The 25816-nt window shown below is 38.9% G+C and overlaps 1 protein-coding gene across 2 annotated transcripts in view; it reads right to left on the reverse strand.

Annotated features, from left to right (window-relative positions):
• METAP1 (methionyl aminopeptidase 1) overlaps positions 1–25816 on the reverse strand; it is a 69100-nt gene that overhangs the window by 6452 nt on the left and 36832 nt on the right. Inside the window, exons 5-11 of one of the 2 annotated variants that reach the window (XM_019926451.3) lie at positions 22485–22576; positions 21672–21755; positions 18830–18968; positions 16932–17063; positions 13258–13401; positions 8269–8334; positions 2983–4732 (exon numbers count right to left, since the gene is read on the reverse strand). In XM_019926451.3, coding sequence (XP_019782010.1) covers positions 4569–4732; positions 8269–8334; positions 13258–13401; positions 16932–17063; positions 18830–18968; positions 21672–21755; positions 22485–22576 — 821 coding nt within the window. In that variant the 3' untranslated portion in view covers positions 2983–4568. Of the gene's footprint in view, positions 1–2982; positions 4733–8268; positions 8335–13257; positions 13402–16931; positions 17064–18829; positions 18969–21671; positions 21756–22484; positions 22577–25816 lie in introns of those variants that run through there. The other variant, XM_019926452.3, reaches the window with a different exon arrangement.

Genomic DNA, 25816 nt, shown 5'->3' on the forward strand with positions numbered 1-25816 from the left:
TGTTGACACGTTTGAATGTAATCACAGAATTACCATACACAGACAGTTCTGTTGTTCCTCACCACAGTCCCCAAAATGAAAAGCAGCAGGTAACAGGTAGCCAAGGCCACCTGACTCCTGGCTTTTTTTTGCAAAATAACCAAATGCAAACCACTGTTTTTCTTTTTCATACTTAGCAGCAAAAGGAAAAAGAGGTAAGGAAGGAGGCTGCCACCAAAGGCTGCTTGTGAGTTCAAACACAGTGGGACCACAGAATTTCGATGCATGGAACCTGTGCTGCCTTTCTTTCGATGTTCATTTTTTAAATGAAGCAAAACACATTAATAACTTTTAGAATATCAGCATAATGCAGCCTATGTTGTGAAACAATCTGTTCCTAAAACAATGTCCAGATGTTTTTTCCTACTCTATACTGAAAATAGGCTATACATCCACATTACAAGTGGTATAATTTGCTCCTCTGGTAGCTAGAGAACTTGGTAGAAGCCACACACCATCAAATGTAGACAGAATCATATCACATTATCTCAATTGATTCCAGTATTTCTAACTCCCAGACTGCTGAAAAATCTTCCCCACCTGTATAGCATGCTTTGCCCCCAAGATTCACTGCATTTACTGTTGAAAAGTAACTTCATGGTTTATGAAATTTAGAATACTGCAGGATCAAAATTAATTACTTCAAATAGCTTTTAACCCAATACTCTGTACCCCCTTAGTGAAATATGTTCCAAGAATAAGAACAATCACAACTTTTACACTTAAATTTGGGTAGTGATTTTGGTATAGTAATTCTAAAATAATTTTACATGTCATGTAGAATCAAGCAAATAAGTTAATATTAATGTTGTTCAGAACCAAAGTTCTCACCATGGGAGAAGGAAGATACAAATATGGAACAGGGAAGGGTGAGGAAGATTAGTGTTAAATTTGAAATCAGAGTATCAGAATGAATTCATGATTTATAAAAAATGCATTTGCTGGCTCTGTTCCCTGAACGGCCCTAGGAGCAATGACACCCCAGCAGCACCCAGATCTTGATTTCCAAATACCATTCCCCATGAAAAGAAACTAGGGCTCCTTGGAGAAGCCAATTCCCAGGCTGGGGCAGGAAAAGTGTATGATAAATCTAGAACATCTTGATACGGCAAAAAGCAAGAATGTGCTCAAAGGTTAACAGACACAGATCAAAATGACCCATAAATAAGCTTAAAGGTGCTTCCACTGGCAAATACAGACCATTTAGAGTAACTAATTGAATTTTTAAAAACAACGAGCCCACACTGATACTCAAAAAAGTGCTTCTTTAGTAAAAGAATGCCAGCCAATAAATGCAGACAGAATGCTAGATTTAGAAAGTCCCTATTTGCAGCCACCAATGTAACAAAATAATGGATTCCGGCAAGGATTATTAATGAATGCTAAAATCATTAAGTGAACAGGATATCCAAATGGTCTCCAAGTATCTCCTCCCAAATTATTTGCTTAAGAAAGGGATCTTAAAATAGAAAATCTGAAAGAAACCTAGTGAGCAAACATATATTGGCAATAATGTGACAATGACAGTATGTGCCTTGTGATGTGATGTGATGTGATGCGATGCGATGAATGGGACACACCACATGCCATCTATGGAGTCTTCTGCCAAAACATTTATCCTGAACCTACTCATGAGGAACAATCAGGGAAGCACAGAATTCTACAAGCTAACTGGCCTGCTTTTTCAAGTCAGTTTCATAAAAGATAAAAAAAGGTGGAAGGATTGTTCTAGAGTTTAAAAAAACCTACAGATGACAACCAAATGCCATGGGTTTGGATTCTGCATTTTAAACAAGACAAACGCTTTAAAGTACACTTGGGGGGAAACTGAGCCTCAGGTTTGAATGTGTACTATACATTAGATAACTATGAATAATCAATTCCTTGGGTGTGACAGGAGTATTATGATTGTGTAGGAAATGTTCTTATGTTTTAAGAGAGACACACTGCAACAGTAGCAGGTGAAGTACGACAATGCCATTTCTCTCAAAAGAAAAATGCTTTTTATATAGAGAGATGTGACGCAATAACAATTGCTGAATACAGGGAAAGGATATGTGGTTATTTCACTGTACCATCAACTTTTCTGTAAATTTGAAATTTTCAAAATTAAAAGTTGGAAGTAAAAAAAAGAAAAAACGGGGGAGAGGGTAGGACAGAAATAGCTTACAGATACCAGAAGGGTGCATTTGGGGGCTTTAGCAAACTGGAGCATCCCACTCTCAAATTTAACCAAACTCAATGAAGAGCCAGAAGTGGTGACAGGACAAACTGAGGAATCAAGCTAAGATGGCAAATTCCTAAACACCCTCTTCCTGTTAATTTAGACATGTGGATGGCAAGTAATATAAAGGTGTTGGTGAACGGGTTCTAATGTACCTTTATACATTTTACCAGCAAAAGACATAAAATGAAAATAAAAGGCAAACACCTTTCCCTTCTACATTATAATTCCAAGGGGGATGAAGGACTGTCAGGGGAAAAAAAGGATTATTTTAAAGTTAATACAAAAAATAAAAAGCTAACACACTGACATTTTTGAGAAGTTGGCAGAATGATGAAACTACCCTAGATGTTTTCTCATCTAAACCTACTAAACAAACATTTGTAATCAGACATATACAATTAGACTAGAGGACATATTGTTTTAAAATCTCCCAAACCGAGAAAAGCACCATCACCAGTGTGGTGTTTATCTTTTAACAGCAACAAAAAAAAACTACCCACCAAGACTTTTTTTCTTTGAGCTTAATTTCTAATAGTAGACACTGAGTAAGCCCACACTGTTAATTCCACTATCAGTACATAAGATGCTGCCTTACATACGCAGCAATCGCCACCTTAAACTATCTCAGAAATATGGTTGCATTTCAAATACTGCTGGTAGACTGCTGAACTAAACACAGTACTGGAATTTGTATATAGACATTCAACTTAAAAAAGTATTTTTACTCAAATTTTATTTTAGATTATGAAATTAGCCTCCCCATTCCCACCACTTCCTTCTGAAATCCCCAACAAATACAGCAAAGTTAACAACTACATGGTGGGATAGTCATTCAAACTTTTTAATCTCCCTTTACACATTATATTAACATTCATATTGCAAGGCATTCCATTCACAAATATTACAGTTTGATAAAAAACTTCACACACATACCAGATTCAGCCACTTTACTAAATCATTAAAATAATAAAAGTAATGAAAACATTATAATTCCTTTAAAGCAATAAAGGTCTGAGGCACTCTGGGAAAGATGTTCTCATACAAATGTAACATGTCAGTGGTATCGAATTATCTTAGAATAAACTTACCAGATACCTAGTAATCAAGTACTCTCTAATGACAATGACCTTGATCTGATATGTCGTCACTGGATGCACTCCCATTTGGACTGAACTACTGAAAGGAACACAGATGTTGGGCAGCTGAGGTCATTTCTAATGAGGTTCCCAACTATGTAAAGGAGAATTGTGGTAGCACACCAAGGACAGCTGCATCCCTGCAAGGCAACAGTCCAATTTCAAAGAAGTTCCTTTCTCATCCCCACCAGGTTTATTAAACATTAGCATTTCCAGACTCTGCTCACTGCTGGAGAGATTTCAGAACTGTCTTTCCCCATCAACCCCCACAGTGCAGCCTCCACCCTTCTCTGAATATCTCCAAGGTATGCCTTTGAAATAAGAGAGAAGGGAGCGTTTTTCCTACCATTATGACCAAACAGAGGTCTGAAATAGCAACGTATTACAAAAATCCCATTCTCTGCAACAGCCAGCTTCCGCTTGGAGCGTGGCTATTTTTGCCATAAACTAGATTTTTTAAAACCTGATCATCTTTTTCCAAAGTGAATTTTGCCATAGCCATTCACGCACACAGAGTCCACACTGGAAAGTCTCACTGACCGAGTGCTTCCTTACACACAATTACGAGGGTAAATTAGCAGGGGAGGAGGGAGGCTAATTCCCAGCTGGGAATTAAATCACTGCAAATGACGGGTCCATTTACGACAGCATAGAACCCTGTCAGAATCAACACAAACCCCAGGTCACATAGTGTTTGGTAATTACATATATGGAATTTAAAATGTATACGTATATATTTCCATACATATATAATTAAAAAAAAAATCGGGAGCAAAATATGTTGCTAAAGTTTCAGGGATTCTCATCTCCAACATTCACCTGGAAAGCAGGTGGCTCTGAAGGCCCGGTTGTGGCAGTGATAAAAGCAACTAGAAGCAGGTTTAAGTAAAAGTGCTCAAAGGGCAAATGAGAAAACAGGGGCGCAGAGATTTTTTTGTGTGGGGAGAGGGGAGCATTGAAAGGAGTTGAGAAAGCTTCCTTTATTCTTCTTGGCTTTTTCAGACCCAAGACAAGTTCTTGAGGACACACATCAAATGCTGTAGTCCTTCCTTATCTATAGTCGAAACAAAACAAGTTATAAAAAATGTCCTCTTCCATCCTGTACTCTCAATAAAACACCGAGTACAGCCAGAAGGTATCACTGAGATGTGCCATCTCGGGAGAAATTAAAATTGGGACATGAAGTGAGGCCGCGCGCTATCGAGTCGCCGGGTTAGGATTTCGCAGCCAGTGTCCGTGACCAGCAGGGTGTGCTCGAACTGGGCAGACCGTTTCCCATCTCTCGTCACTGCTGTCCAGCCATCCGGCCAGGTTTCATCCTGCCATCCGCCTTAAACAAACAAACACCAGTTCTTAATTCTATCACTCAGCTTGTTTTCTTAATAAACTCCCTAGGCAAGTGTACTGGCCTGTACTCCAAATCCTTGGATATCTCAGAAAACTAATTTTAAAATTCACTATTAAGATTCCTATCTACACTTCAACTGTTTAAGCTAAAGCCTTTTCTATTTCATTTTGGTCTTTAGTCCAACAAAGTAATAACAGTGTTTAAATTTTAAAACTTCACATTTTGTATACTTCCCAAATATTAAATCAAGGTGGTATTTCCAACATAAAGGCACTCAGTTTCATTTTCAGAAACGTAACTGATAACCACTCATCACAGAACTACAAGTAAGAAACTGAATTAATGAATTTAGCTCTCTCCTGGTATAACTTTGGAATCTGACTGAACTATAGCCGATGTATATTGTGAAGGAAATAGAGTAACTTCTTATACTTTTATTATAGCATTTAATTCCTGATATAATTTTTAAATGGCAGGCACAAAGATGGTGAGAACAGATTATACTCTGAAATTTTTATAGGCCACACCCCTGTAACCAGAAAGAGGGCAGAGAAAAAGAGAGACTGGTGAGAAAATTTTTAAATTATTGGGAGTTCCCTGGTGGTTAGGATTCCAGGCTTTCACTGCTGTGGCCCAGGTTCAATCCCTGGTCGAGGAACTGAGATCCTGCAAGCTGTGCAGTGCGGCCAAAAAAAAAAAAAATTATGATGAGGGAGAATGGGTTAGAGAGAGGGTTAGAAAGGAAACGAAGGGACAATGAAAAGAGCTGGGAGACAACACAGGAAAAAGAGAATGGGGGGAGGAGTAGGGCAGGGGAGGAGAGGCAACAGTGGAATGACAAAGTTCTGCAATTCCAGATACTACTATAAAAATGTGTTTACAGAGACTTTCTTATCTCCAAATTAGATGTAAAAAAAAAAATCAATATTCTTCATTCTGAGTAATCTTTTTTGCCTTGGGGGTGGGGGGCCCACACTTCGCAGCTTGTAGGACCTTAGTTCCCTGACCAGGGATGGAACCCAGGCCCACGGCAGTGAAAGCGCCGAGTCCTAACCACTGGACCGCCAGGGAATTCCCATTTTGAGTAATCTTTACCAAAGATTAGGTCTTACTGCCTCAGACACATCCCAGAGTACAAAGTCTGCAGTGAAGTAACCTACTTTTGCAATATTAAACCCCAGTCTAAAAAGAAAATATGAGGTAGCTTAAAGAAAGTTAACTCATGCTTTGTCAACCATCTAAAGATGAGTAAACAGGTATTTCTCAATGTAACGAATGATCTTTTCACAAACGGATTTAAGACATAATACACTGGGGGTTTTTTATAATTTTTTTTTTTAATTTATTTATTTTGGGGCTGCGTTGGGTCTTCGTCGCTGTGCGCGGGCTTTCTCTAGTTGCGGCGAGCGGGGGCTACTCTTCGTTGTGGTGCGCAGGCTTCTCATTGCGGTGGCTTCTCTTGTTGCGGAGCATGGGCCCTAGAGCACACGGGCTTCAGTAGATGCGGCGCGCGGCCTCAGTAGTTGTGGTGCGTGGGCTTAGTTGCTCCACAGCATGTGGGATCTTCCCAGAGCAGTGCTCAAACCCGTGTCCCCTGCATTGGCAGGCGGATTCTCAACCACTGCACCACCAGGGAAGCCCGACATAAATACATCTTTAATTTTATTGTCATCTGCTAAAACAGATCCTTTACTAATGTCAAGTTAAATATATTAGACTACTATTCTAAGGAAATTCAAATTCTTCTTTGGATTAGAGACCTTCCACTAAGCAGCTGGGATTTAACCTAGCTGAGTTACACTGAGGTATATTTGTTATAATCTGACGATTGTCTGAACCAGCTCAACACTGTGTTATTTGCTTACTCCCGGAAATACCACTTCATGTCTCACCAGCTAAGTGCCAGTTAATGGAAATAGGTATGTAACCAAAATGACACTTTCCTCTCACTGTCTTGCCTTTCTCTGCTAATATACTCAATGCTCTTGCAATGGGTTACATATGATCATTATTCTTATTCCAGGGAATGACAAAACAATACCTTACATTTGTACAGCCCTTTAAAGGTACTTTGTGTTAATACAAATCATCTCACTTAATTCTTACAACAGCCCTGGGGATTCAGCAGGATAAAGATTGTAACTTCCATTTTACAGAAAAGGGAACAAAGGACCAGGTTAAGAAGGTAGCCTCTAAAACAACCTCCAATGCTCCTCTCCCCTTGAGTGTGGGCTGGATTTAGTGACTCAGTTCTAAGGAAGAAAATCTGGTAGAAGTGATGGGATATCACTCCGAAGATTAGGTTATAAAAAAGACTGGAAGGATCCCAAGGGGACGCATCCTTTAACACAGGGACCAGGACACAAGAGCCCTACTACTGTTGCCCCACTCTGCATCCCCCAATCCCAGCGAAGAACTGGCAGAAAGCAAAGGTGAAGGCCTCATGAAGGAGGCCCCAGTTATTATGGACAGCCTCAGTGGGGGGCTCCAATCATGACACCAACCATCACTGCCATGTGCCTGTCACAGTGACCAACAGCGAGGACACAGAACTGCCAGTGCTGAGCGTGTCTATGCTGTGCTTTTTCCACAGCAGTTGTATGACACCACCTGACGATATGAGTGCAGACCCTCAAGCGGCAGAATGGCTCATGAGTTTAGAGTCCCACAGATTCTGCCACATAACTAGCTAAGTGACTTTGGGCAAGTTACTTAACCTCTTCAAAAATCAGTTCGCTCCCCTGTATAATGGGGATAGCACCTACCTCATAAGTTGTGGAGAATTAAATTATATAACTCTGCCGTAAAACGAATAGCTCGGACTTCCCTGGTGGCGCAGTGGTTAAGAATCCGCCTGCCAATGCAGGGGACATGGGTTCGAGCCCTGGTCCAGGAAGATCCCACATGCCGCGGAGCAACTAAGCCCGTGTGCCACAACTACTGAGCCTGCACTCTAGAGCCTGTGAGCCACAACTACTGAGGCTGCGTGCCACAACTACTGAAGCCCGCGCGCCTAGGGCCCGTGCTCTGCAACAAGAGAAGCCACCACAACGAGAAGCCCACTCACCGCAACGAAGACCCAATGCAGCCAAAAAATAAATAAATAAAAATTAATTAATTAATTTAAAAGACAAAAAAAAAAACCCCAAATAGCTCTAGCTTCTTTTTTCCTCCTCCTCCTCACCCCCACCAAGACAAGCAAGAACTTCTGCACAGGCTTGATGGAGGCGCCTAGTTATTACCATGCTCCCTTTGACAGGACCTTTATGAAAAGGGACCAGGATTCAAGCACTTCAGCATCTACGGACAGCAGGCAAATTACCGTGCAGAAGGTATTGCTTTCTTGCCAACCCTTACAATTTTCAGTTCTCTAACATGATACCGAATCAAGTTAGAGATAGGACGGGGAGTGGAAATGAAGCAAAAAGAAAGTAGAGCAGACTACTAATCTGATCATGAGTAACCAAAAGTAAATAAAAATTCAATTAAAGAATGTTACAGCATCCCTTTTTTCTCACCTTCACAAATCATTGGCTCAATTGTAAATACGTGGCCGGCCTTCATCACTCCAACTGCTTTATTTTCTGAAATTAAAGAAAAAAATCTCAGAACACAGCAAAAAAACCTACAGCATATTGTTAAGCAGCTCCCTGGGAAAAGTACGCAACTTATATTCCCATGAGTGATTCTTAAATTAATGACTTTCTCCTCTCCTGATTCCCCTTTCTTAAAGCAGATCATTCAACAAACAGGGATTTTACTGAAAACCACCTACTCTGGGGCAGATACTGTCCTAGGCATATTTCATTTTCTTTACGTCTTCTCTAGGAAAATACAGAGATGCCCTAGGCTGGATCTCAGATGTGGTTATCGCTTCTATAAAAGGAAAAGTGCCCCCCATTTATGTTATAGCAGGGTTAGAATTGCAACCATGCAACCCAGCAAAGCGCCACACTCATGGAGGTACGACGCTTTAAAGAAGAAGACATTTCAAATTCCACCAGAAGCCTCCTACCTCTTGGGTGCGTGTAGGGGTGTGGATGCGGGTGGAGATGGGGGCACAGCCCAGAGAAACAACTGCACCATTTTTTAAAAGTTTTGTAAATTGTCTTATCTTCGGAGGGGGACAAAGCCCCGCACACTAACCTACTTTTCTTTAATGCTGGCACGATTATTCCTTTCTATTGGAAACAAAAATTCCATTTCTCCCTCCAAAGACTTTTTGTCCAAGTTCACCAATTACAAAAGTATTTTTCAGGATCATTGTGAGAAACTCAACTATCAGTGCCCAGGCGTGCCATCTTCCCAAGAAGGCCAAAAATTTTAAACGGGATAGGCCTTTTTAGACAATCTCAGACGAAAATGGAGAACCAGTTTAAAGTTCAAACTGTCAATAAAAACCAAAAACTGATAAGAGCATCGGTAAACAGGTGACTGCACTTGCGCTGCCGGACCACCAGGTGGCGAAAGCACCGGCTTTCAGGGGTTTTCTGCGTAAGGCTGCGGTTCTTCCGGAGGGCAACCCATGTGTCGACAGAGGCCGACCCTGCTCAAGCTGCTCTGTCTAGGTACGGTCTAACCTCACCCGCACGTTTACACTCCTGCACGCCCTTCCTTGTGAATAGCTATCACGCTGCTTTCCGCTATCTTAGGTATTGCCAAAATACACTTATTCTACAGATTCCAAATCAGGAGTTTCTAAATTATTATAAAACTCTGAGGGGCAAAAATAATCTTTACTTTTTATTTCTAATTTCATGAACTTTCTCTCCAAATGACATGCAATTTACTACATATATAGACTTGGTCATATTCCTTTGGGGATATCAAACAGAAAATGTCAAAGAGAGTCAGTGTGGTGTCATGGAAAGAAAAAAGGATAAAGGAATTGATAGCTGTGCTGTCCAGTAAGGCAGCAACTGGGTGCATGAAGATCGGCACTTAAAAAACAGCAAGTCAGAAAGTGCATGTAAAAATATGCCGATTTCAAAGACAAAAAAACAGCATGTAATATATCGCAATTTTTTTACACTGATTAAATGTTGAAATGCTAATATTTTTAATGTAATGGATTAAATAAAATATAAAATTAACTCCATCTGTCTCTCTTTACTTTTTCAATATGACCACTAGAAATCTTAATATTACATATGTGCCTCACATACACTGGACAGCGCAATACAGAGAATCCAAGTTCCACTCCTGTTTCTGCCATTGATTCATTGTTGTAGAAGTTACAACTCGCAGCTAACCTTGACTCATGGTTTCAGCTTCTCAACAAGGCTCAAACATACATCGCCTAGCGACTACACTATAGCAGATACTACTGCTGAGTGCTTTTACAAAAGTGTGCACCCGCTCTACCGTCTGCCTCCCAGAATTACCGTGATATATATTCTAAAGATAGGGTAGCATCACGTTTACTTTCGAACCATAATGACAAAGAAGCACACTACACTCTCATCTAACGAGGACTTCTCTTACACGGAAGGAGGTGGAGGGAAGTCACACAACCATTTCCTGGTTCCGTGCTCGGGTGCTTAGGAATATGAAGTCACAAGCCAAAGCAGGGATCGTTTACATTTCAAAAGGCCTCTGCAGTAGAGACTCTCAGCAGCTTCCTTTAACACGTCCCTAAAGGGACCACACATATTTTGTTTTATCTAAACCCGATTAACACTTGACTTTTCAAAAACATATCAGTTGGATGAAATGAAGTATACCTGGGTCCTTGTTTCTTTTTTCAGAATTTTTATTTCTAATTAAAGAGTTTAACATGAAACTCAAGCGCCATCTCTTGTGTATGGGTGGTATGGTATTTTGCTGACACCATCATCACTGACCTGTATCTCCGTCTCCCATAAATTCTATTTCCTTCAAAAAAATCTCTCTTTATGACATATGCACACTACTGTGTATTGATATAAAATCGATAATTCCTGAGAGCCTACTGAATAGCACAGGGAACTCTACTCAATACTCTGTAATGGCCTATATGGGAAAAGAATCTAAAAAAGAGTGGATATATGTATATGTATAACTGATTCACTTTGCTGTACAGCAGAAACACAACAATGTAAATCAACTCAACTCCTATAAAAATTAATAGACATAGACAGATAGACAAAAAGTCTCTATCTAGTCCATACCTAAACCTAAGTTTGTTACCTCTGCAAGCAAGGGTGCTTTTTTCATTCCCTCCCTTGCACACTCTTGTTCCACACACAAAACACACACACGTACACGTGTGGCACACGCCAGTGTCATCAGAATAGCTACTTCCATTCTGTTAAAGGCAATGCACATCAGGTGATCACAGGGCTTACCAGGAAGGAATGAAGTTGGCTACCTATTTTCTATTGCTAGCTTTTATTTCAAGCACAATTCCAGCTGAAATAAGAAGGACTATGTGGTCTGCTAATAAATGCTTATTGATTTATGTCAAATGCTGTGCCTTAAGTGCCTTCTCTAGCTCCTCCTGTTGAGACGTTTCTCACTCATTTCCCTTTCTCTTCACAACTACTGACGTCTTAGATTTTACCTCACATCTGGATTACGACAACTGCATCAGGCTGACAAGCCTGGCTAACTCACACCGGCAATCCATTCTAGACACCACTGCTAACTTTTCTTCCCCAAATGGCAATTTCACCTTGCCATTCTTCTGCCAAAAAATGTTCTACAAATCCCTAAAAGGAAGTCAACTATCCTCGATCTGGCACTGCCCATTTCTAGTCCTTAACACATAATTCTCAGCCCAAGCTTATCTTGTCTCTGTTCAGTCTCAACTTGAAGCACCTATTCATGCTTCCCCACCGCCTGGAATGCCCTTCCTCATCCCTCCAGCAAACCAAAATCTCAATCTTTATTTCTCCCACAAGACCCAGCGCCAAACTGCTTCAGTACTTCCTAGGCAGCACGGGAAAGACTGACTCTAGAAAGCCAGACAGAACCTAGGTACCAATCCTACACCTGACGTTTATTTACTAGTTTGTGTGGACTTGAATAAATACACCACTTCCCTAAACGCAGAATCTGCTTTTTAAAAACAGGGCTGAGGGCTTCCCTGGTGGCGCAGTGGTTGAGAGTCCGCCTGCCGATGCAGGGGATGCGGGTTCGTACCCCGGTCCGGGAAGATTCCACATGCTGTGGAGCGGCTGGGCCCGTGAGCCATGGCCGCTGAGCCTGCGCGTCTGGAGCCTGTGCTCCGCAGCGGGAGGGGCCCCAACAGTGAGAGGCCCACGCACCGCAAAATAAAAAAAATTTTTTTTTAAAAATTAAAAAAAATAGGGCTAAGAAATTATTCATAGAGTTGTGATGATCAAATGAGATAATGTATAGCATCACCATCATCATTATCATCACTCTAAAAGTTAACATGCATTATCTCACTTAATCCTACTAACAGTTCTAGGGTAGGTACCATTCCCTGCTATTGTGCATATGAGGAAAAACGTAAGCACAAGGAGGTACATGAAAGTGTCTACATAGCAATGGCTCCTACATATTTGTTAAATTCCTCCTTAGGTCACTTACTGTGGACGGCTTTCCTTTCTAGCACTAAATAACAGACTCACCCCTGCATGTCTTAACTCTCCAAGAGAAAGGTTTCTGTAAGACATTAATCGCCCAAAACTTCCTTTGTTAATCTATCAGACAGCACTCAATTTGAGAAAAGGTACTTTTTTTTTTTTTTTTTTTTTTTTGCAGTACACGGGCCTCTCACTGTTGTGGCCTCTCCCGCCGCGGAGCACAGGCTCTGGACGCGCAGGCTCAGCGGCCATGGCTCACAGGCCCAGCCGCTTTGCGGCATGTGGGATCTTTCCGGACCGGGGCATGAACCCATGTCCCCTGCATTGGCAGGTGGACTCTCAACCACTGCGACACCACGGAAGCCCGAGAAAAGGTACTTTGTCGATTCCCCTCTATACCAACAAAGAATACAGTAGCTGACATGTACTGAGAACTCAAATCAAACCCAGCTGAACCAATTTCATTTAAGGAATCAGAATACATGTGGCAGAGAGTACTGGCTGTTCACCAAAATTACTAGTCTCCTTGTCTTCCCGAGTACTCAGCTGGATTACATTTCCCCACCTCCCTTGCAGTTAGTGTAGCCATGTGACTGAATTCCTGCCAATGAAAAGTAAATGTAAGTGATTTATGCCAAGTCCAGGCTGGCCCATTAAAACCTCCCAAGCATACCCCTCCATGCTTCTCCCCTCATCCCCAATATCTGTACGACTAGGAGGGGAACCCCCAAAGTGATCTTGAAAGCTATAGGTTGAAAGTGACAAGAGCCTGGGTCAGAGAGTAACTGTCCCACCCCACACCCCCAGAGTGACCAAACACATATGCTGTGGACTGTTATGTGCCTTGTGTTTACATTCTGGGGGGTCTGTTTATAACAGCTAATAGATTACTTTAATAAATACAAAATAGTAGGTCCTGTTAAATGTTTGAATATTTGTTAGTTAGCAAATACCAAATCTTTGGACAGTACTTACTGGCATAGTGGGGTACATTGGGGGCCGTATGAAAAAGCTTGTGGATTCCATGCCCACAATAGCTTCGAACAACTGAAAATCCATTTGCTTGGGCATGCTTCTGAATAATGTTTCCCAATTCTCTGTATCGAACACCAGGTTTCACTGAAAGGAAAAGAGAAGACTCATGACAAAGAGAAAGAAAAACTAATAATTACTGAGCAATCACTGTCTATGCCAGGAACCTTTCTGAAGGCTTTACACACCTACATTCCGAGACTTTCAAGATGAGGAAACCGAAGCACAAAGAGGCTATACTGCCAGGAAACGGCAAAGCTGAGATCCAAGCCAGCAGCACCTGCGTTTCCTCCTTTGCTGCAGAAGAAGAGGGCGTGTGCAGCAGTAAGGGGTTGGGAGAGGCACCGCTTGCTCTCTGAATAAACAAGAGAATGGAACACACACTTCTCTTCCTCGCCTTCCCTAAGGTCAGTGTGCTTTCCATTAAAGCGAGCAGAAGAGATAAGAGAGGAAAGAGCATCAGGAGAAAAAGGAATGTCCAAAAAGGAACTTGACTTGTCCTCAGTTTTAGTCTGGTCAATTTCTCAAAGAATTACTTCCCCTGGGCTTCTTTATACCCATAAAAGTGGTTCTCAAATTATGCATAGTTGCCTCTGCAGAAGGTCTTAGGAGTAGGATGTAGAAAGGTACTTCTCACTGTATACTTCCAGCCCCGTTTAATTTTTATGACTTTTACCACTGTTTAAATAAAAACCCAAAGAAGCGGTTCTTATTGCTGCTACAGCTCTCCTAGCATGGAGACTCCTAGGGAACCCAGCCACGGTTCTGGGGGTCCTCCCACGCCCTACAGTCCCCTACTGTGCCTCTCTCATCTCCAACCTGAGGCGCAGGCACAACACATCCTCTCCCATCAATCAAATTTCCAGGTGAACGGCTCAAGGCATCATTTTCATAACATTTACTTGCTCTTAACCACATCTTCCAGCTTGACTTTTTTTTTGGGGGGGTGGGAGGTTAATGATTTTTGAGGAACATGCTGACTTGCATAATGATTTTCTTGCATTTCCATCCAAGCCGTCCTATCAGCCCCAGTCAGCAGGGAGGAAAGGAAAATTTTAACCATGGTGCACAACACACAAGAAACTGTTCAACAACAATGACGGAGGGTGAGAGAGGAGACTTCTCCCCTAATTCTCAAGCCAGAGGGAATTCTGGTCCCAGGGAAGTACACTTCATAATATCTGGAGACGTTTCTGGTTGTCACAACGAGGAGTGGTGGTGCAAACGGCCTCTGGTGGGTAGAGACCAGGAATGCTGCTAAGCATCCTACAGTACACAGGACAGGCTCCCACAGCAAAGGATTATCAGACTCAAAGTGCCATGAGCATGCAGACTGAGAAGCCCTATTCTAGAAGGCTAATTTCATAGCTGGTCAAGCTCTCTAGTGCTCTGCACCAGGGTGGGCAGCCAAATTATTGGAAAACAAGAGGCAGGAATGATACATACAAAAGTGTTAATAGCACTTTCCAGAGATGAAGCAACTTCTATTCTTTCCTGTCTACTGTTAATGAAGACTTTGGTTTCTTGTAGGTTCTTAGCAACTTTTATTCCTGTGTCACTGTAAAACAACATTCCAGCTGTCTGGTTATTTCAATCAACTCACAGAGAAGCAAAAGGGACATAGACATTGAACACAGAAACCCTAAAAATGATTTAAAACTAAAGCTTCCAAAATGAGAAACTAAATATTAAAGTCCTCATCTCACAATACCACAGAGAATATCAAAGTTTTTAAGTATAATCAACAGTGAAAAATAAGGAAAAGAATATCTCACATATTGATATATAAAAATAATCACATGCTTTCATTTTTCATTCCTCTGACTTCATTAAATTAGTAAAAATTGCATCATATCCTATATTTTTGCCTAAGAACCCTGTCCTGTCCAATACATTGTTGATGATATATCAGATTTATTTAACAGGGGGTAGGGGGTGGATAATACACTGAACAATAAGGTTGAAATGCTGTGGATTTTAACTGAAAAGTTATTTGCCCTCAAACTGTCCTTTGTAATAGTCTGTTAACATTTGCAACAAGACTCTCCTTCTCTTTCCTCACAAGATATGGCATAAATTTTAAAAAACCTGGATGAACTGTTGTATGTGAGAAAAATCCCACAGAAATACACCTCTACCCGAAGATATTATTCACTGCAATAGCAAGATATATGGAAAACACCAAAATCCAGTAGGGGAACAGTTGTAGAAATTTTTATACTGTGGAATATAATATATAGCCATTAAAAGAATGGAGATCTATGCATACAGGTACGTACGTATTCTAATATGGAAAGACCTCTAAGATATTACTGGTTGAAAAGTACCAAATTATAGAATACCGCAAATCTTATGATTCCGTTTAACCTAACTAAACCCATACATACAGTTATGTGTGTTTCTATGTGTGTACTAACATACTGCAGAGAAAAAAACCTAAATGTTAAAAGTGGACACCTCTGGGGACTTCCCTGGTGGTGCAGAGGTTAAGAATCCACGTGCCAATGCAAGGGACACGTGTTCAAGGCCTGGTCCGGGAAGATCCCACATGACGCAGAGCAACTAAGCCCGTGCGCCACAACTACTGAGCCTGCGCTCTACAGCCCGCAAGCCACAAGTACTGAGCCCATGTGCCTAGAGCCCGTGCTCCACAACAGGAGAAGCCACCACAATGAGAAGCTCGCGCACTGCAACGAAGAGTAGGCCCCGCTCACCGCAGCTAGAGAAAGCCTGCGCGCAGCAACAAAGACCCAACGCAGCCAAAACTAAGTAAATTTATTAAAAGAAAGTGGACACCTCTGGAGAAGAGAGATTAAAAAACAAAAAAGGAGAGGCAAGCGTAAAGGAAGATCACTCATTTTTCTCTTATAATCTAACACACTCTTTCCCAAAATAATTAAAAAGTAGAAGAAAAGTTGCACTGAAGAACTATCCACAAGTCAGAAAGAGAAGAACAAATATTGTATGTTAACACATATATATGGAATCTAAAAAAAATGGTTCTGATGAACCTAGGGGCAGGACAGGAATAAAGACGCAGACATAGAGAATGGACTTGAGGAAACAGGGAGGGGGAAAGCGAACCTGGGATGAAGTAAGAGAGTAGCATTGACAAATAAACACTACCAAATGTAAAATAACTAGCTAGTGGGAAGCAGCTGCATAGCACAGGGAGATCAGCTCGGTGTTTTGTGACCACCTAGAGGGATGGGATAGGGAGGGTGGGAGGGAGACGCAAGAGGGAGGAGATAGGGGGATATATGTATATGTATAGCTGATTCACTTTGTTTTACAGCAGAAACTAACACAACATTGTAAAGAAATTATATTCCAATAAAGACGTTAAAAAAAAAAAGTATCCACGCATTCCTCCTCATTTATCAGCCAGAGAAAAGGAAGATAAATCATAGAAGAGTCAAAGGAATAAGCAATAGTCCGGTCCATCCTCATCAAGGGATTCCCAAATCATCCTTAAACCTACTACTGCCAAACCCAAAGCTAACTCAGGGAGGGTAGAGGCACAGCTGGGAGGGATAAGGCATGCACAGTATAGTGACAGGTCACTCAAGGCCCACACCACACAGTAGCTCCAGCGGGTGCCCAGCACTGAGCCTGACCTGCATCAATGGCTTGCATCAGGCACTCATACGTGGTCTGAACCAGTTTCCGAGCTCCCTCATCCACGTCTCCAACAAAAAACGTCTCATTCAGGTCCCCATGATAACCATTGCGATAAAGAGTGATGTCCACTGCAAAAGAATGTGCAAACATAAAGACCACACTTGTTTTTTATCTCAGAATTGAAATTAACTTTCTCCAACATGACAGAATCAAGCAGCTTAATGAGAGAGATAACTTCTGCATTCACAAGTGACACCAATGAATACACACTTAATGCCCAAGAGACACTTCTTGTCTGTAATGCAACTGAACTCACTGTGGAAAACAGGTCCGTGGTCTCGCAGCACAAGCCAGACAGTGGGCTTTAATACTCTTACAGCAGTCGTTAGATCGTTTACGGCAGAAGAAACATGTAACCCCGGATATATTCATGCAAGATCAATGACCCAAGTTAAGAACATTAAATGAAGGACTTTGCCACGTTTTGACATTAAACAGGAAATACTGCTTTCATTAGTTATCTTTAATGACTTTTTCCTCGTCCTAGTGAATCAATAAATAGAAACATTTACACTATTCTACACTTAGTTTTCAAAGACTCATTTGCCTTTCACTGATTTGTGACTATTCCCATGTTTAAAAATACAGATTACCACTACACCACTAAACTCCACTAAATGTATCCTACGGAGCACATTAAATGAGTATTCTTAAACCATAAATTTTCAGTCCACTTAAAATATCACAATATAGGTGTGTTGGCTCTAGCACAACACTCACGTTCCTGAAAAACCTCACACATTATGTGTGTAATAAAAATAATAAGGCTTATATATGAAAAACAGCATTGGGCAGACCCCTCAAAACTTATGGAACTTTATAAACAGATACTCTAACTGAAGCAAAAACAATTCATATAGAAATAGTGTCAGGGCTTCCCTGGTGGTGCAGTGGTTGAGAGTCCTCCTGCCGATGCAGGGGACACGGGTTCGTGCCCCGGTCCGGGAGGATCCCACATGCCGCGGAGCGGCTGGGCCCGTGAGCCATGGCCGCTGGGCCTGCGCGTCCGGAGCCTGTGCTCCGCAACGGGAGAGGCCACAACAGTGAGAGCCCCACGTACCGCCAAAAAACAAACAAACAAACAAACAAAAAACAGTGTTGGTCAAGTCCCCACTACCATTCACAGCCAGCATCACAGTTGGTCCATTCTCTGTAGCCTTTAACACCTGGGCTCAGGCTTCCTTGTTTGATATATAGATCCTTGAAGATATCTGATTACTAAAGAGACCAAGTTCATCAATATTAAAAATACCATCGAGGGGAGCCTAATTCATCAACATTTTTTCAATCACGGAGGAAAATGTTTTTTGCAGCTTCTTTCTCTGCACTTGGAGTTTCCCAAAATAGCTTAACACAGTGGTCCCTAAAGCCACTTTCTGAACTTCTTACATCAAGGACAATACTTCTGCAGAATTTTTAGCTTTTTTTCTTAAGAGCTTCATATATTACTAATGATTTCTCTTTATCTGTAAGAAAGCCTGCCCTGATTTCTTCAAAACCAATAGTGGACTAAAAGGAATAAGCAAAAAAAATCCCACTTGAATCAACATTACTTCCACACTTCACTGACATCTTTCCCCTATTTACCAATCACATAATGATCATCTGCATTAAAGAACCTGTATCAAGCACATCATAGTAGAAGCACCTTGAAAGCAGTTAAACATCTTAAAACCATAAAATAGGTTTCCAGAGATTTTCAATTTATTTTAAGTTTTAAATATGAAAAAAGTAAAAGACAGGAAGCAAGTGAAGAAAATGCAAGTCACTATTAGACTCCCAAAGCCTTGCTGTTTCTTTGCTAACAGTGACAAAAGTCACACTTATTTCTTACCATTAACAATATCACCTTCTTGCAAGGGCCGTCTGTCTGGAATTCCATGGCAGATCACTTCATTCACTGAAGTACAACAAGACTTTGGGAAATTATAATAATTCAGGGGAGAAGGATAGCAATTTCTTGCAATGCATGCCTATAATAAAATAAAAATACAGAGAGAATAATCTGGAATGTGCCAAAGAAAAAGTTAATCTGTATACAATTAATCATTTTAAAATTTGAAAAATGTGGAAAATTTTGTTGTACAAACGCTCCTAATGAAGAACTTATTTAAGATTTTATTTTAGAAATACTAGTAGCTATTACCTTAAACAGTAGATAAATAGTAGGGTTTGTAAGTCAGACCACAGGCAAACCAGTTTACTTGATAATCGCAAAGGAAAAGAAAATTCACATATTCCAAATATTTACATATACAGATGTCACTATATGAAGATTTTATTTTAGAATTACCTACTCCTTATTAAAAACATATTATTTAAATTTAAAATTTTAAATTAATGTGCGCACTTAATGTAATTATAATTTCTTATATAGAAACAAGCCTCTATCCCTAATAATAAAAGTAATAAAAATAAAAATAAATACTAGTAATAATTAAGAGATGGTAAAGTATTCCCTGAGACATTTTAACCACTACATTCATGTGGAACAACAAAAGAACCTCTAAGAAAATGACCTGGTTCCCCATAAATAAGTCTTATTTTACTTGGATGTTTTTATACAGTGGTAGTCATAGCATACATAATTTCTCTTTCCACATTGCCACAATCTTCCTACAAATAATTTAAAAATAGTTGCCTAGAATACACTTTGTGGAATGTACTATAATTTTATTGGCAATTCTAGTATTGAAAATTTATATTAGTTTCCTCAATTACAAAAAAATATTATGATCAATAACTACATGCCTATCATTTTTCCTTATATTTAACAATATGCTTCTGTATTTCTTACAGCAGTATAAATACTAGTTAAGAGCACACAGAAGCAGATTGCGTTGACTGAAAATGCCAACTCCATTACTTACAAGTTGTGTAACCCTGGGCAACTTAACCTCTCTCTGCCTCAGTTTCCTAATCTGTAAGATGGAGATGACAGTAGCATCTATCTCATTGAGTTGCTGGGGAAATTAAATGAGTTAATAAAAGAAGCACGTAAAAGAGCACCTGGCCTATAGGAAGCATTCAAACTGCTATTAATGCATACCACATACAGCTGACATGAACAACCTGGGGCCACAGGGGGTGGGGGAAGGATGGAGGGGGAGGGGGAGGGGCACTAACCCCCTGCACAGTCCAAATTCCACATATAACTTGACTCCCCCAAAACTTTACTAATACCCTACTGTTGACCTTACCAATAACAGACAGTTTAACACATATTTTATATGTGTTATATACTGTATTCTTTATATTACATAATTCTTTGTATTATATATTGTACTCTTACAATAAAGTAAGCTACAGAAAAGAAAATACTACTCTAAAAATCATTAAAAAAAAAAGAATGCCACGTGGTGAGGCCAAAGAATTTTTTTTTAATTTTTATTAAAAATCGAAAGGAAGAGAAAATACATTTACAGTAGATATATATATTTATTGAAAAAAGATGAAAGATCTTTTTCATCACATGAAAAGATCCATGCAGGGACTTCCCTGGTGGCGCAGTGGCTAAGACTCTGCGCTCCCAATGCAGGGGGCCTGGGTTCGATCCCTGGTCAGGGAACTAGATCCCACATGCATGCCACAACTAAGGAGCTCACCTGCCACAACTAAGGAGCTGGTGAGCAGCAACTAAGGAGCCCTGGAGCTGCAACTAAGGAGCCCACTGCAACTAAGACCTGGTGCAACCAAATAAATAAATAAATACTAAAAAAAAAAAAAAAAGATCCATGCAGTTCAAACCTGTGTTGTTCAAGGGTCAACTGTACTTTATAACATGGAACAATATCCAAAAATCAGGATTTGTAAAATTCCAAATAAAAAAATGTTCTAAACATTTTTATAGCTCAAGACACATTGTCAAATTTCCTTCCAAAAGGATAGTTCCAATTTACAATACCACCACCATGCAAAGGAGTACCAATTTCACCATCTTCCCGTAGGCAATGGACATAAACATCTTTAAAATACTTACTAATTTAGTAGGTCTTTATGACTTGCATTTGTTTGATTACCAGAGCAGGTTTAATTAGTTTTCCATGTGATTTATTAACTAATTATTGCTCTTCTACTATGAACAACCTAATCATATCATATATGTACTCATCTACTGTAGGGTATTTTTTTTTTGGTTTTTTTTTATGATCATGAATATTTATTTACTAAAGGGTTTTAAGGTCTCTCTTTGGTAGATAAGCAATCTTTATTTTAAAAGTATACCTATACCATATTTACTACAAACATGTATCTGGTCTGTTTGTGGCCTTGTTATTACAGATATAAAAAGGAAGATGTTTTCCTACTAATCTAGTTTCAGAAGTTATATTCTTTTTTATTTCAAAATATTTGATGCATGTGGTAGCGTGATTTACTTAAAGTGCTAATAAAGCTAATCATCTTATAAAAGCTAAACTAAAATGTTATGAAATGTGAGGTTTCAGAAACAAGATATTTCAAGCTTACCTCAGACCCCAATACCACAGATACTTAAAGATGGGAATAATGACTGTTGAATACTTTCTATATTTGAAACAAAGTGAAAACTTTGCTTTCAAATTAGCCAAGTGTAGATATTCAGAACTTAGGTTTACTTAATTTTTTACTTTAATGTTTTAGACTAAACATCTAACAGTATGAAAAATTTTTTCAAAGCATAAAATTAAAATTCTTACTAAGTGTACAGCATGATCTATTTCTTCAGTAGTTACACCTGGTTTAATCATATCAGCAGCAATGTCCAGTACTTCTCTGGCAAGCTGTAAAAGAGAAACACTTCATACATTCAAGAAGAAATGAAATAGAAATAGAAATCTGTACCCTTTGGACTAACTTAGATTTTGTAGGATATTGATAAGACGAACCTCACTTTGCATATTATAATCCTGAATTTTCAGTTTACAACCATTTGTATGTATTTCTAACACCCATTAATAAAAGTGTATGCATATGTGTGTAAACATATAAATAAAATTGGGCTAACTAGAAAATAGCTTAATAAGTACGTCTGACTGATTTCTATGTGAAAATGTACATCCTAAGTAATCTAAACAATAATGAACTGATGAAGTTTGAAGCTTCTCACAATTCTACAACAGGGAAGAGAAGGGAGGGAAATAAAAGAATAGATGAATGATTTTCCTCAAAGAACCACAGAAAATAACTATTACATGTAGAATGGATGAACAACAAGGTCCTACTGTACAGCACAGGGAACTATATTCAATATCCTGGAATAAACCATAATGGAAAAGAATATAAAAAAGAATGTATGTATAACTGAGTCACTTTGCTGTACAGCAGAAATTAACACAACATTGTAAATCAACGGTACTTCAAAAAGTAAATTTAAAAATAAAGTAAATATGGCTAATCACAGTTTTACTACGTAACATTTGTTACTTTTATAAATGAGCAAATCATTGACTTCATGTGTTATAACTACTTAAACATGTTCTATCCCAAGGGGGGGAGAAAAAAACTCTTACCCTACATACGAGTCGCATCCCTTCTATATCTTCAGATGAGAGTAACTTAATTTGAGAAGTACCCTTAAGAGCCTGCTCAGATTCAGACATTCCTGGTAAAGAAAATCAGTAAGTAAAACCAAAATGAACAAAAAGACGTAGTATATATTAGCATAATTATCCCCTAGATGATATAATAATAGTCAGGTCTCACTATTTCACACAATGGTATTTCATAATATGGGAGGGTCCAGGTCAGGTTTTCTGAAAAACTACTTGCAACATGAAATTTGCTAAACAAACTGAGAGAACAATTTTAAAGAACAAATTTCCAAATCTATGAGAAATCATTCAAGATGGAGTACTTATTATTTGCCCGGGAGTGTGTTAATAAGGTCAGTAAATGATTCACATTTGAAGAGCACCATACAATTTATAACTGTTTTCATGATCATCATCTCATGAAGCAAGTAGATTATCAACAACTGATAAATTAATTACACTCATTTCTTTTTTGAAACTGGAACCTAAGTCAGTGTTCTTTAAATGGCAGCTTGTGACCCTTTAGTGGCTATTAGTGGGCTATGACTAATATTTTTTTATAGTAAATAAATGGAATAGAAAATAATAGACTATATCATACAGGGTAAGTAAGTAAGTAAGCAAGTAAGTGCTGTTGTAAAATGTTTGACTGTTGATTTATACACACACACATATACACAGATCATGCTATAAAATACAGTTCTCTGGGTCATAGTCAAAAAAGTTTGAAAAATACTGCCCTAAGAATTTTCACTCATAAAATTAGCTTAATTGAAGTTATTCATACATTTAAAAGCATTAAAGCCAGTATAATAATTATTTCAAAATCTGACAAAAAGAATATAACCATAAACTACTCTTTTTATAAATGCTGATATAACAATACCAAATAAAATATTATCAAACAGAATCCAAAAAACATAGTACAGCATGACTTCAGCGAGATTCATATTGGAAAGGCAAGGATGGTTCAATATTAAACTATTAATATAACTCATCATAGCCATAGATTAAGTAATGAAAAATAAATGATCATCTAGAAAGATAATTCTGATACCATAGCCAGCGACCACTTTTACATGATAAATGTAAATCTCAAGCCAAGAACCAACATCATGGAATGCCCACTCTCAGCACTAGTATTTTTAGCACTGTTCTGACAATACTAGCAGATGTACTAAACGAGAGAAAGAAACAAGACATATAAAATTAGGAAGAAAAGGAACAACTCCTTATCAATTTCAGATACGATTATATATCTCTAGAACAAGGGAATACCTGGTAAATGACTAGAAATAAGAATTCGGCAAGTTGGCAGATAAGAAAAATATATAAAAATCAATAACTTTCCCATATACAAACAAGCAAAAAATACAGAAGATATTATATTCACAAGAATAACTTAAAAAGATAAAGTATCCAGGAATAACTTAACATTAAAAGGCCTAATGAAGGAAAGAAAAACATACCCTGTTCTTGGATAGGAAGACTCAATACTGTAAAGGTGTCAATTCTTCCAAAATTACTCTATAAATTTAATACTATCCCAATAAAAAATGGCAACAGGACATTTTTGGGAACCAGACAAGCTGATTCTAAATTTCACGTGGAAAAACAAACATGCAAGAACAGCCAGGAAAATTCTGAAAACGAGGAAAGGCGGGGGCAACAAGGCCTATCAAGTATGAAAACATGATATAGCTGTAATAATTAAGAGTTTGGCAATGGCATATGATTAGACAGATGGGTTAATGAAACAGAACAGAATCCAAAAACCTAAAGACGTGAAGATTTAATATAGTGATACAGCTTGCATTTTAAATCAGTAAGAAAGACTAATTTTTAAAAATAACTCGTGATGTCACAACCAGATATTCTGCTGGGAAAAAAATAAAGTTGAATCCCTACTTAACTCCTAAAGATAAATAAGTTTCAGATGGACCAAAAATTTTATCACACACACTCAAGAAGCGTAAAACCATCGAAACAGAAGAAAACATGGGAAAATGTTTTTATAATCTCTGAACCCAAAAGGTCTTTCTAGGTCATAAAGCCATAGGCACCTTATAAGAAAACACTGATGAATTTTACTACAGAAGAATGTTGAAAGTTTGTCATAAATGTAATGTTACAAAGACAAAAATGTAACTTGCTTGATTGGGAGAAAACATTTCATAGTACATACATCAAGAGATTATTTTCCTTAATATAGAAAGAGCATTTATAAGTCAGTATGGAAAAAACTAAGTAATCTAACTGGGGGGAAAAAAGTCTAAGGATACGAATAGACAGTTCAAAAGGACAAAAAATACAAATGATTTTTAAAAATATAGAGATGCTCAACCTTACTCAAAATGCAAATTTAAAAAACTGCAAAATACCATTTTTCATCTTTCAAATTAGCACAGATCGCAAAACTTGATAAGATTCTAAGCTGGGGAAGATATAGGAAAAGAGGACTTCCCAGGTGGCTCAGTGGTTAAAAATCCGCCTGCCAACGCAGGGGACACGGGTTTGAGCCCTGGTCCGGGAAGATCCCACATGCCAGGAAGCAACTAAGCCCGTGTGCCACAACTACTGAAGCCCACGTGCCTAGAGCCTGTGCTCTGCAACAGGAGAAGCCACCGCAATGAGAAGCCCATGCACCGCAATGAAGAGTAGCGCTCCGCTCACGGCAACTAGAGAAAGCCCGTGCGCAGCAACGAAGACCCAATGTAGCCAAAAATAAATAAATTTATTTAAAAAGAAAAAAAGATACAGAGAAAGCGACTCTCATATGTTTTTATCTGGCAAAAAAATCTCTGAGATTTATAATACCTCTCAAAATTTTTAAAAATGCATGTATCCTGTGATCTAGCTATTTCACTTTAAGCAATTAACCTATAGAAATACTCTCAACATGTGTACAAATATGTAATTATAAGAACAGTTCCTGCAGTCAAATTGTTAGAAGTAAAAACCTGGAAATAATCTAAATATACATTAGTAGGAGTCTGGTTTAATAAATTGTAACATGTCCACATAATGGAATACTTCAGTCATTAAAAAGAAAGAAATGGTTTTATATCGGATTATATGGAATATTTACAACATAAAATATAACAGAGCAAGGTGAAAAGGTGTATATAGTTTGTTCGTTTTGTGTATAATTGGGTGGGGGCGTGTTAATGTGTGTACACACAACAAATATCTCTGAAAAGTTCTACAAGAAATCATTAATAGTGATTACTTCTGGGGAAAGGTACTCACTTTTCACTGTGCAACATTTTATCCTATTACAATTTACCTTATCTATGTACTCTTTAAAAATA

This window comes from Tursiops truncatus, chromosome 5 (genome assembly GCF_011762595.2).
Source record: "Tursiops truncatus isolate mTurTru1 chromosome 5, mTurTru1.mat.Y, whole genome shotgun sequence".
Lineage (NCBI taxonomy): Eukaryota > Metazoa > Chordata > Mammalia > Artiodactyla > Delphinidae > Tursiops > Tursiops truncatus.